The 12,574-nt window shown below is 46.9% G+C and overlaps 1 protein-coding gene across 2 annotated transcripts; it reads right to left on the bottom strand.

Annotated features, from left to right (window-relative positions):
- Nucleotides 1-1,849: 1,849 nt before the first annotated feature.
- On the bottom strand, nt 1,850-10,790 carry LOC142414512 (uncharacterized). 2 transcript variants are annotated; one of them, XM_075511824.1, is made up of 9 exons: nt 10,633-10,790; nt 10,169-10,312; nt 9,004-9,197; nt 8,676-8,738; nt 7,979-8,073; nt 6,896-7,164; nt 4,327-6,288; nt 3,038-3,164; nt 1,850-2,172 (listed from the first exon to the last, which is right to left on the bottom strand). In XM_075511824.1, the coding sequence occupies exons 4-9, from the start codon at nt 8,706-8,708 to the stop codon at nt 1,968-1,970; spliced, it is 2,691 nt and encodes an 896-aa protein (XP_075367939.1). In that variant the 5' UTR covers nt 8,709-8,738; nt 9,004-9,197; nt 10,169-10,312; nt 10,633-10,790; the 3' UTR covers nt 1,850-1,967. The 2 variants fall into 2 exon arrangements, with proteins under 2 accessions (XP_075367939.1, XP_075367938.1); XM_075511823.1 differs by lacking the exon at nt 9,004-9,197.
- Between the last annotated feature and the right edge of the window lie 1,784 nt (nt 10,791-12,574).

Genomic DNA, 12,574 nt, shown 5'->3' with positions numbered 1-12,574 from the left:
CAGAGGTAGAGAGTACCAGAGAAAGCTTAGTACCTTTCAGGAAACTGAACAAATAAATAAAGGGGTATTTTTAAATCTTACACTTTTTGTTTGTTTGTTTTAATGACTTAACAGTATAGCTTAAGTGTAAGCAATGTAGTAGCATTTACCTGACTGCAGATGACGCTTTTCCCTCTGTACTAACAAAGTTTCCATCTTCTGGAGGACTCTGCAGAGTCCAGCAAGACCCAGTCTATCCTCATGAACTGATGGCTGTCATTGAAGTGCTGAGGAGAGAAAGGAACACGTCTCTGTGGTGAGGGAAGCAGCAGTGTTGTGGTTTAGCCCCAGTTGGCAACTTAAGCCCCACACAGCCACTCGCTCATCCTCCCCTCTCCTGGTGGGATGGGGGAGAGAATCTGAAGAGCAAAAGTAAGAAAACTCATGGGTTGAGATAAGAACAGTTTAATAATTGGAACAAAAAAATAATAAATTGTAATGAAAAGGAAAACAAGAGAGAGGAACAAAACCCAGGAAAAAACAGATGATACAACCACTCATGACCCGCTGACCAACACCCAGCCAGTTGCTGAGCACTGATCGCTACCCCCTGGCCAACTCCCCACAGTTTCTATACTGAGCATGATGTCATGTGGTATGGAATAGCCCTTTGGTCAGTTTGGGTCAGCTGTCCTGGCTGTGCCCCCTCCCAGCTTCTTGTGCACCTGGCAGAGCATGGGAAGCTGAAAAGTCCTTGACCAGTGTAAACACTAAACCATCAGTGTGTTACCAACAGTATTCTCATACTAAATCCAAAACACAGCACTATACCAGCTACTAGGAAGAAAATTAACTCTATGCCAGCCAAAAGCAGGACAAGCAGTAAGTGTGACCATAAGAACAGAGCATCCCTCTCCCTGCTCTGCCATGGAGAAAGAGTTTTTCCTGCTTCCAAGGAGGCATATTGCCTTCCCCTTTACTACTAATATGATCACTTCTTTTCCTCACCACTCCCTCAAACATTTAATATCAATAACCTTCAAAATTAGACACCAGTAGACCCTAAAAAAGCAAGTGCTGGAGGCCAGCGGGCACTCGGTCTGCAATGGAAAAGAGCACAGGATTTCCTGAAACACAATTGGCTGCTTCACAGTGTACCACCTGCTTCACAGAGCTCTTGGGCAGGGCCCTTGTAGCTCTCACCACCAGCAATAGCCCTTTGCACCAACATTCCCACTACAGATCCCAGCAAACGTTGTCTTCAATCAAAGTACAGCCTAGCGCTGACACTGATGTAGTCAAAGAACACCTTTAGTGCTGACACTGTTATGCACTGTACGTGTGCATCTGTGTCATAGGTACTGCATGCTCAGGACTGGTGGAATTTCCATTGCAAATTCCCACTGACAGCAAATACAGTGAGAGGGGATGTATCTGTTATCTGACATGGCTCCCTTCCAGAACAGCGGAGAGCTCTGACTTTTAGGGCTGTCCAAGGCTTCAGCAGTCAACTCTAAATATAACTTCGCAGTGGACTGCTCTACCTGTACAGGCCACCTTTAACAGGAGGTAACACTAGGCAGTATGTCAGTATGCCTCTTCTGCTTGCTGTCAAAGCCTGGGCTGCTGCAATCCTTTCATACCCTTTCAGCAGCCCTTGTGGGTATCTGCAATGCCAGAAGATCAGCCCTCCAAGGTGTGCTCTCTCCAGGCTTGTGTAGGGCCAGGAGAGAACTGGCAGAGCCAGCTAGCTGTCTGTGGTGCCACAAGCACTTGTGCACAAAGACTTTGCAGACAAGCACCCCCAGCATTTAAAGGTGGAGGAGGGGAGGATGGGGAATAAGTGCCACAAAGCTTTTATACTGTCCACATAGAAGACTTTATTTATACTTTAAAATTAAAATAAAAAATAAGCTATGCAAAACATTAGAGATATCCTAGCAAAGATGCACAAGCCCCTAGGAGCTCAGGGGCTGCCTGTTCAACCACTATTTTACTTCTGGCTCCATGTCTCTTCCCATTATTATTAGCTTGCCTGCCTTGGCACTGGGACATCCTTCAGGAAGCCATTCTTTTTCCTCTTGGATCTTCTTGGTCATTTCCTTGGCTTTGGCAGTTTTCTTCATTTTGGTTTTGTAGAGAGGGGAGTGGAGGAACTCCGTGTTTGTAAATGGGTCACCCCGCCTCAGTTTCCTGCAGAACCAAAAGGGTTAGATTGAACCATCAAGGTTATTTCTTGAATACATGTATGATTTCAGTCTCTAAAGTTTCTGATTTTACTGAAATACTTCCACTATAAGATCCAGTACAGTCCAGTACAGGAACAGCTGTACCAACACAGAGTACCTTCTGACCCAGTATAACCAACTCCTCACAGAAAGTTCAAACTGTGACACTTCTCAGGGAAAAAAACATAGTATTGGTCAGTAGCATAACAACAAAGTCATCGTTTTAGGAGTTAAATGGTTCTGTACAGTAGCCATTGGATGTACTGAATCTACAGTTTTTTCAGAAAAAGATGCAACTACTTGTTTAGGTACTTGTATCTGCCTGAAGAAGCGAATATAGATACAGCCTGCTCACAGGGGAGAGCCCTCCTCAAAACCTAGCATTTCCTTCACTGAAACCCGATTAAAATGGAAGTATTACTCAGTTGTTGTATAAAACTTTAGATATCACAGAATGGCAGCAAGTGAAATCAGGGCTTTCGCTTAGCTGTCTTTATTTAGCCTGTATTTTATCCTCATGCTAATCCCTCATTAGCACTGGAGTACCAGAGATGCAGTCTGCTAAGAAATGCATGTGCTCATTTCAGTGAGGGAAGTAACATCTTTGGTAGCTTGTTACCAGAAGCCTGCACATGCATCTGTGCTAATGCAGAATTTTGGCTTAACCACACTGTGGTAGAAGAGGAGGGTCACAGAAACACGAAGGGGTAAGAGGAACTTAAAGACAAACAAAGTGACAGAGAGTCCAGCCCTGGAGAGTGAGCACATGAGAGCAGAGCAGGAGTTTCAGCATGGGAATAGTCATGGGAAGGAATAGTTTAAAGCCCAACCTGTTGAGTTTTGGCTCTGCATAGCAGGTTGGTTCCTGTCTCCGCCTGGATGAGCGCCCTGACACTTCTTCTGAGCTGGAGGAAGACAGAGTCCCGGCATTGGTCAAGTCCTGTAGTGGCCTGATCTCTGCAAAGGTAGACATTCACACATGAGTTTATCAAAGTGTTTCCAAATCATTTCCAGATATCCTAAGAAATACAGCTGCCAAAGAGAGAAGGGCTGCATTACCAGGTTTCTCTGAACACTGCACAAACCTGAATCCAATCATGTTCCCTCTAAACTCAGGACACCATTTTTGTCCAAAAATCCCAGACCTGCTCCTCAAAAGTCAGCTCATGAATAAAATTAGGTTCCCCACTGAAAAAATACAGGTCACTAATACCACTAGTATCATTGGGCCCTGGTATAGTAGAAAAATGATACAAAAGTGATAGTTGATTGTTGTAGTGCCCAGGAGCTTACAGCCTGGAGGAGAAAGCAAGCTTATGGCACCCAAGCAACCTACGAGACTTCCAGCAAGACACAGGACCCTGCCAGTGTTTACTGCATCTTTCAAAGTGAAGTTGGCCAAGAGGGGGAGGGCAGGAGAACAAATTTCCTCCCTCTCTACAACGTACAGCCCACTCTACCTATAACAGGCCTGTTTGTTAACAGCTACAGGAAGGAAAAAACCCACAAAACAACTCTCTTTACAGAGTATCCAATAACAGCAAGCTCCAAAAAAGGCTCAGCTTAACTCTACTATTATCAGCCAAGGGATACACTGTCCAAATCCTTTTAAAAAACAAACCAAAAAAACACAACCAAGAGAATTTAGGTAGCTCCTGATGAATTTCCATTGAACATACCACCTAGAGGTATAAAGTCTGAATCCTTGCAGCACTAACCATTCTGGACCAAAAACCTGCCATCTTCATCATATTGTGCCCCCTAGTAGGCAGGGTCAGCATCAAATTATACTTGTCACCTGCTTGAGTAATTGATTTTCCAAATTGACAGGCATGCCCTGTAGATAACAAGAGTGGTAAAATGGGACTTGCTCCTAGTCCTTTCCCAATATCCACGCATGAACAAGTGACCAGAAATTCTTATAGGAATGCTGATAAACTAGAAGCAAATGCAGCCACAGAAATGACTGGCCAGTGCAAGTGGAAGCATAAATGGTGTATTGGACACTGACCTTTAACTCTGAAAAAAGAGAGGAGGGTAAGAAAGATATAAGCACTTGCTGCATGGATTTTTGGCACTCATCTCCAAACACAGGTTCCCGCCCCAGCCTACCACCTACCAGGTTCCTGTGAAGACGAGCTCCGAGAACTTGACTCAACCTGGTTTCTTTTCCCAGGTATTTCCTCTACAGTCTTTTCTTTAAATATCAGGGAGCTTTCTGGCCAAACAAAGGATTTCTCTGGCATTCTGTTTCCCTCAGTACTTAAGCTCTTGGAAACTGGTACATCTGTAAGCCTGGAGCTGACAGGTGAAGCTGCAGAACAGGTCACAGAGGAGGATTCAAGACCGTGCGAAAGGTCTGTAAGATTATTTGTAAGCGGTATCTCGGGTATCTGCTCCTCCAGGAAGGCATCTGGCTCAGACAGCAGATCCCTAATGCAGGAAAACTTTCCCATCAGGGCAGTTCGCTTGGATGCAAGTTCTGCTGAACTTCCAGTGAGCGTCTTGGCACCACCACTTTGTCTGGCCAGGGAATCAGTCTCTGGTGGTCTAGAGGTGTTCCTCTTCCTCTGAGGCTTTGGTTTGGGATAGGCCTCTTTTTTCGAAGCATTCATGTTGTTGTCAACTTTAGCTTGCCCCTTTTCTTGAAGGCCCCCTGTCTGTTTTTTATTGCTCTGAGCAGCTACCATCCTCTGAACTCTGGGGATTTTGCTAGCTTTGCTCCCAGCAATAGGCCTGGGAGGTACAATTTCACCCCCTTCAAAATCTGTCTGGACACAACCCAAGTTTCCTGCAAGATCCAAAGGACGGACAACGTAAGTTTTCCTGCTACATTTAAGGTTACCTGGTGAATCCTTTGTGCTCTCCTTAGCTACTCCTTGAACATCTATACATGGCCCAAAAACATCAACTTCATTTCTCTGATCACTACAACTGCTTTTCCTGACAGTCTTCCTCCTGCTTCTCTGGCTTCTTTTAGGCTGTTCTTCAGCTTTGGCCTCTGGTATTTTAACACTGTTTTGCAGATTCTCCTCAGAGTCATCTCTTTGCCTAATTACTCTAGTTTTCCTGTTGGTTTTCTGTCTGATGTTCTTTGTGCTCACACTTGAGTCCTCTTGCAAAGCACAGGCACTTGAGGTCTCTTTCCTCATAAAAAGTGAAATTTGTAGACTGGAATCATCTGAGGGAACTTCATGACTTGAGAAGGTACAAATTGCGCTTTTTGACAAGCTCTCCATACTTTGGATCTCAAAGATAGCTTCCTTGTTAACCTGTTGCAGTAAGTCACCACTTCCAAGACCGTGCAGCTGTGCTGTATTCACCACATATGTTCTTCTGAGATCTCGGACTTCATCAGGAAAGCAGGAATGTTGCTCCACACCACAGGCTCTGTTCTTCCTGTTGAAAGCCCCCACACAAGCCTTCTGCCTCATCTCAGAAACTTCAGACCCACTAGCACATGTTGCAACTTTTGGCTGAAGAAGCTTCTTTGCATTTTGAGCACTCTCTTCACCTTGAGGTAGATCAGGACTACTTTCTGCATTGTTTTTAATTCCATTTGTTTTCTTTTTTCCTGTACTTGCTTTTTTAACAGTTGTTTTCTCACCAGTTTTACAATTAACTTTGCTTTTGACCTTTACAGAAACAAACTCAGGGGCCTGGCTATAGCTGGGGTCTGTTTCAACACCACACCCAGTTTCTTTAGCCTGTGGCTGATCACAGAAAATCTCTTTACCCAAAGATTTTCTGTCAGGAATAACACTGGTTTGAGTAGGTGAAACTAGAGGGCTGGGAGATTTCAGCTGTGGCTGTGTGTTGCTCTTGCTGGAGCTGCTGCTGTCCGTTGTGATACTCCACCAAGCTGCCTGAGGGGAACTGGCAGGCGGGAAGATATCCACACCAGAAGATGAAGTGCTTGTTGCAGACAGGGTGGAATGCTTTCTCCTCTGAGTAACATGCCCTTGTGAGAGACGATCAAAGAAATGTTTTGCCATCTCGTTACCCTCATATGAAAGAGGATGACCTTCCCAGGCAAGTGCTGGCAAATTGTTGGGATTTTGTTGAGTGGCACACAAGGCCTCTGTTGGAAAGACAAAATTCATTCCTAAGACTGAGAAATGCAGCAGGCAAATGCCAGCTTTCCCCATACCACTAAAAGCCATGCCCCACACACTGCCACAAATCCAGAGCATAGAGAAAGCATGATTTTGTCTCTACAGGGACTCCCCAAACTTACTGTGTAACAGAATTGCTCAGCTGGCTCCCCTCAGAACAGAAAGACAGCCCAAAGCAAGATCCCTTAACCAGCCCTATATTTAGGAATGCTCATGATCTGTATGAGACTTATTATTTACATGGCAAACCCACAAAGAAGAAAAGATGTGCATCTAGTCAGATTCTGCTCCTTCAAACATTTCTGAAATTCTTATGTAAGCTCAGTGCCTATTACTCAGAAAGCCTGATGAGTGATCTTGAGCTATCACAAACATGCCATATCCCCACCAAGACATCCCATTCTGGGATATATGTCATTCCAGTGATACCAGCGTCGCTGAAGCATGCAGTTCCTAACAGTAATTAGGAGCTGCTGGTTAGGAGCTAACTGGAACTACGGCACTGCACTCATTCATTTCTGAACACAGACACTCAAAGTCATACCAGAAGAACAGCAGAAGATACAAATTTACCTCCAAAGATACGAGAGTCAAGAAGATCCCCTTGTGGTTCCATTACTTCAGTCAGCTTCTTCCCATTCTCTTCCTGGTGGGACTGAGGCTTCTCAGCAGGCTGTAGTGGCAAAGTGTCTTTGGAGGCAACAGGCACGATTTCCAAGGGCTCATTAGAAGCAGGTCTCTGAAGCTCTAGTGAGGATGTCTGTACTGCTGTGGAGCTGCCACCTTGCTGTCCTGCATCCCTCAGCTTGGAAATGGGCACCCTCATTGGCATCCCCACAGCCCTGGTGAGAAGGAATAACAGCAGTGGAGCACGTTCCATACCTGTGACGGGCCCTAGAATCCAGCAGAATAGCTACAGCTTTCACCTCCATCAAGAGCTGCTGAAATACATTTCTGAAGGCTTCAAGTGCTGAAGAACACACACTGCCCAACCAGGACAGATTTCTCATTTCTGTGCAAGCACAGCTCGATAAGGAAAGCACACTGCTGCAGACACAGAAGCAGGAGAAAAATACACTGAGGCAACAAGGAAGTAAGGCCTTTCAGCACACAGGTTGCGACCACAGGTTCACCTCGCTATGGAACACCAACACGGCTGCTTGGAGGTATGTGTGTGGACAGCTCCAAGGACTCCCCTGTGTTCAAAGGGGAGACTAGACAGAGGAGAAACAGAACTTCAAATAGATTTTAAGAGATCCTGCTCTGACCTTCTTTTCAAAACACAAGTTTACATCATACAAGCAGATGATTATTAAGCATTTATATGTAACAAACGTCAAAGCAGCCAGCTATGGCACTCACTCACTTGAGGACATCTTGCAGTGCTCACCAACTACAAAGGAAAAACTACCTAAAAGAATGCGCTTTCAAACAAAGGAGGGAGAAGGACCAGTTTATGCATAGACTTGGCATTAGGACAAATAAGACAAGGAGTGGCAGCAGAAAGACACAGAGTAAAGGAAAACATCAAGCAGCGGTGGTTCAGAGAAGACATCTCGTGTCAAACAGACAACTGGGCACACACATAAAACAGAAGAAGTTTAGCATATACAAATTCAGGACAAGCTTGGTGATATCTGACATTTTAAGGCCCACCTCACAAGTTGACCATCTGCAATATCATCGGCCCAGCTATCTTCAGTCATGCTGCTCTTCTGGCTGTTGGACAAGGATGCAGGACTTGTATGGAACTGGAAAGCAGAGAAATAGAAGGTGTTTAAAGCTCTTGCAATCCCCTGTCAGCCCTCCTGCACAGAAACAGCAGAAGCTCAGTTTCACCCTGGAAAGTATGTCAAATACTGCCGGTGACCCTCTCCCATTTAAAATTGCACAAATTATAGAACAAATTGCAGCAGAGTCAGGTTCTGTCTCTACAGACTTAAGGATGAAGTTAAACTAGTTCAGATAATCTGGGACTAGGAAGCAGGAGTATTTTCCCACCCACAAGACAGGACATATAGAAAGTGTCCCATTCCCTATCCCAAGTTGCCATGGCAACACTTAAGAAATTGAAAAGAAGTCACAACCTGTCATAGCAGAAGAGCCTACTGGCCAATACAGCCAATGACCCAGAATAAGGCAGTTTGAAACTGTAGCTTTTCCTACAGAGGAAATTACCCTGGAAATCGTTAACACCAAGCTAAAAACAAGGATGCAGCCAGCACAATTCAAGCAAGCAAAGAAAAACAGCTGAAGCATCAAACACTGAAGTGAGCAGGCAACACAAAGCAAAAGACAGAGACAAACACAGCCCCCTTCCCAGAGCAGCGTGCTCACGTTTCCCATGGTTTACCTCAGACAGCCGAGCCATCTTAACTGCAGCCATTATGTTTTCAAGTTCTTTCAAGGTGTTATTCTATGTTGAGATAATAAAGAGAGAGAAACTATAAAGACATTAAACCAAAACATCTATTCCAACAAGGATGCTGGTAGCCAGCACAAGGCAAGTTCTGGGGAGAAGACAGCTTGGAACAAAGAGTAAGCAAATGAATGGTGATATTTTTCATATGTAGAGAGTATGGACAATCAGTGACAGCTCACTCCTCCCAAGGTTGAGATGCCAGTGCTGCATATCTTGCCCACCGCCCCTCTCCATGCCAGCCACACTGTTACTGCCATACCAGGAAGGAGAGCTTATGCCGCAGCACAGCATTCTGGAAGTGGCACTGCTCCACCTCCTTCTGTAAGATGGTCTTCTCCTGGGTGAGCCGCTGTGCATTGGCTTTCTCCGCATTGAGGGCCAGGGCCAATGCTTTATTGTTGTGCTTTAGGGAGACTTATTGTTGTGCTTTAGGGAGAATAGTGGAGGAGTTGTCTGTAAGTGATAGAGAAGTATCGCACAGAATCAGCATCCAAGGTCTCATCCATGCCTCTTCCCTCATCATACTTCTTCCTCTTCCCTGAATAGCCTCCCTCAGGCCCAGATCTCTACAACTCAATAGCCCCCCCACAAAGTCAGCAGTGTAATTCCTTTCAGCAATAGAAGTCTCCAGAGTACAGGAAAAACTTTCCATAATAACCTGCAACACTTCAGCCAGACACCCTCTCCATCCTCAGTGGGTCATGCTCAGTCAGCAAGCTACTGCTTCAATCCTTAATGAATGATGGCGTGGTTCAGGTGCTGAGTTTAGAAAGATATGCTTCTGACTTTGAACAAGTCACCTATAGCTCCGAGTCCTCATCTCCATCCAAAAAGAGAGAGAAAAACCTACTTTCCTCTGTAGTAGCCCTTGAGCAGATGTAGATCCATGTTTCCCAATTTCAAAACAAATAAAAGTAACAGAAATATCCAACTTTTTCAAGGTAGTCCAAATTATCTCATGTTCTACAATTGCATTATTTCCTGCATAAAAACAAACCACAGTTGGCCTAGCTTCTGCACAGGATTGCATATACACTAAAATAATTTCCACACCTCTTATTTTTGCTGTTTGGACCCCGGGGGACTCGGTTACCCAGACACAGCTGTCTAATGCCATCCGAGATGCTGCCGAGCAGCCTGTGATGCCCCCAGCTGCTGCTCCAAAGGTTCTGCATCAAAGCTGCCAGCCACAGATACCTCAGACACCTTTGGGCACCTCAAGTGGCACTTGACAGTCATTTGCAGGGTATTCACTAGATTCACTAATTCACTAGAAACCCCCAGGCAGAGAAGCAGCTGTTAAATATAAGCTCTGGGTAAGAGACTGCCACCAACCACCACCACAATGGCTACGGCCAAAGGCACAGTTATAAGCTGACGTAGCTGCCAGCCTCTGCACACACTGCAAGGCAAAATACACTTACTAATGATTTTCGTTTTGATTTTTGATGCAAGCGAGGCATTCAACTTCGCAGTCCTCAAGGCACCGTTTTTCTTCTCCCGCATCCGCTCTCTTACGCCACTCAGGCTGAAGAAGGATGTTTTGGAAGCCTCCCAAGATGCCATAGCTGGAGAGAGTGACACCGAGCAGGGTTAGCACCCGTCGTCTTCCCTTCAGCAAGTGCTTACCGGCCAGGTCCTACATTCCCCCCGAGAAGCGTACGTGCGGCCTCACCCCCCCGCCCCGCTGCTGCGCCGACCCCCGCAGGAAGGAACGAGGCCGCAGGGCCGGCCGCAGACACACCACACCGCGCCGCACCTCGCCCCGAGCCGCTCCCAGGCACGACGGCCCCCATGGGCCGTTACAGCCCCTCCACCGCCTCCCTTGCGCCAGCGGCCCCTCAGCGGTCGCGGGGAGCAGAGCGGGCGGGCGGACACCCCGCCTCACCTGCGTGCGGTGCGGCGGCCTCGGCACCCACCGGCGCGGAGAGCCCTGCGGGACGGTGGGCGGCTGCCCCTCGCCGCGGCCGAAGAAGGAGGGAAGGGAGGAGAGGAAGCCCTGCCCGCCGGGAGACTTTTGAAATGCAACCGGGACGGCGGGAAGCCCGCCCTTCGCCCCGCCCCGCGGGATGGTGGCGGGGGGGAGTGGCGGTTTCCTTTCGCCCGCTGCTCCGCCGGGGAAAGCTGGGACGAGACCAGGGGCGCACAAACTTTCCATCCCTGCTGCCGGTTGCGCTGGAGTGGGGACGTTACTTCCCCCGTCCCTCAGGGCGCGGGCGGACCTCCGTGTGCGGGGAGCCCGCGGCACCCGCGCTCTCGTGTCAGGCCGCGCCGCCATTTTGTGCTGCCATGTCGAGGTGGGCCAGGCAGCCGCTGCTGAGGGGGAGCTCTCCGCCCTCACGGGGAAAGGGGACCCCGAAATGCCGCCTTCTCAGCCGCCGCGGTCCCGCCGCCCTTCTGACTGGAAGCGCATAACTTTGAGGCCGTGCTTGTGAGGCGCCAGCGCGGGCCCTCGGCGCTGCTGCCGGCAGCTCGCCCTGGGCACGCAGAGCTAAAACGCTCCTGAAACGGCTCGGAAAAGCCCGCGGGTTGTTCTGAAGGACAGATCTTGCCCAAGAGTTAGGGTTTGTTTGTCCGCAGAATTCAGCACCTGGCTTGCAGCTTTCACCTGCGAAAAGGTGACATTTTACGGTCTATTAAAAGGAAAATTTTCTTCTTAAGTAATTTATATTTCAATCCAAGTTAACGCATTGCTTTCCAGACACCTTTGAATTTGTCCTCAAGAAGTTGATGTTGCATGTGCAGATGTGACGATGTTAAATATTTTAAGGAAATGGCCTGTAAGGAAAAAGCAGCCAGTTTGCAGAACAGCAATTTACAGTGGAGGTGCAGAGGGAATGTGCAATACAAACAAGGCTGGCAAAAACGCTTCTACCTGCTGCCACAGGCATGTGAATGGTAGCCCTTTCCAAGAGTCCCAAGTCCTACTCCTATTACTATTTTATGTGGTACTTGTTAGTACATTAGCTGATGACCATTAAATCGTGCAAATTATTAAAAAAATTTATTCCTTCCAACTTAATTAAATAGCAGATTGACAAAACAGCCTCCGTACCAGCCTGAAAATCAGACCTGCAGTGAATAACAATTCTGCAGACACGCAGACTTGCCTGTTGCTTTACTTCTTGCTTTGGGGAACCTGTGACTGGCATTAAATGTGCTATGGTGTGGGGAAAAGACTTAAGTGTCCTTCACTAATATGTATTCTGTGCTCCGTGCACAACAAATTCAACAGATTGAGGGGCCTAAACTTGCTCCTACTAAGTTTACTAAGTTACTTTACTAAGGGTATTAAGTACACTGGCCAGCAAATTAAATTAACAGTGGACAGCTTAAAACCAGAGACCCTTTCCCACGCAGCCCTATTTAAACAGTGGAAATCTTTGCCAGGTGATATTGCAGATGTCTATTACTCAGGTTTCAAAAAGTGATTGGACAAGTTTATCAAGTAAAAAACAAGCAAGGGCTATTAACTGACCAGACAACACTTTTTGCTCAAGAAGGTCCTGAGCTGCAAATCAGCGGAGAATGGGGAAATACACTGAGAAAGTTTGATGCCTACTGGTGCAGCTCTTCCATCTCTTCCCCTAGCATCCCCTCCCTTGTGGCTGCTATTTTTTTTCTTCAGGAAGAGCACAAACACAGTGCCACCCCCCCTCCCTGCCCTGCAATGAAAGAGGCATTTCTTGCTTTTGGGGAAACAGCAGGGGTCAGTTCACCTCAGGGCTAGGGACCAGCCTCATTTCAGGAAAGTCACTTTCTTCATCAGGGTATCACCCTTGCCACATAATAGAAGAGGAGTTGGGTTAGCAGGACTTTGGGTTAGTCTT

This window comes from Mycteria americana, chromosome 9 (genome assembly GCF_035582795.1).
Source record: "Mycteria americana isolate JAX WOST 10 ecotype Jacksonville Zoo and Gardens chromosome 9, USCA_MyAme_1.0, whole genome shotgun sequence".
NCBI lineage: Eukaryota > Metazoa > Chordata > Aves > Ciconiiformes > Ciconiidae > Mycteria > Mycteria americana.
This window is presented reverse-complemented; position numbering and strand designations above follow the sequence as displayed.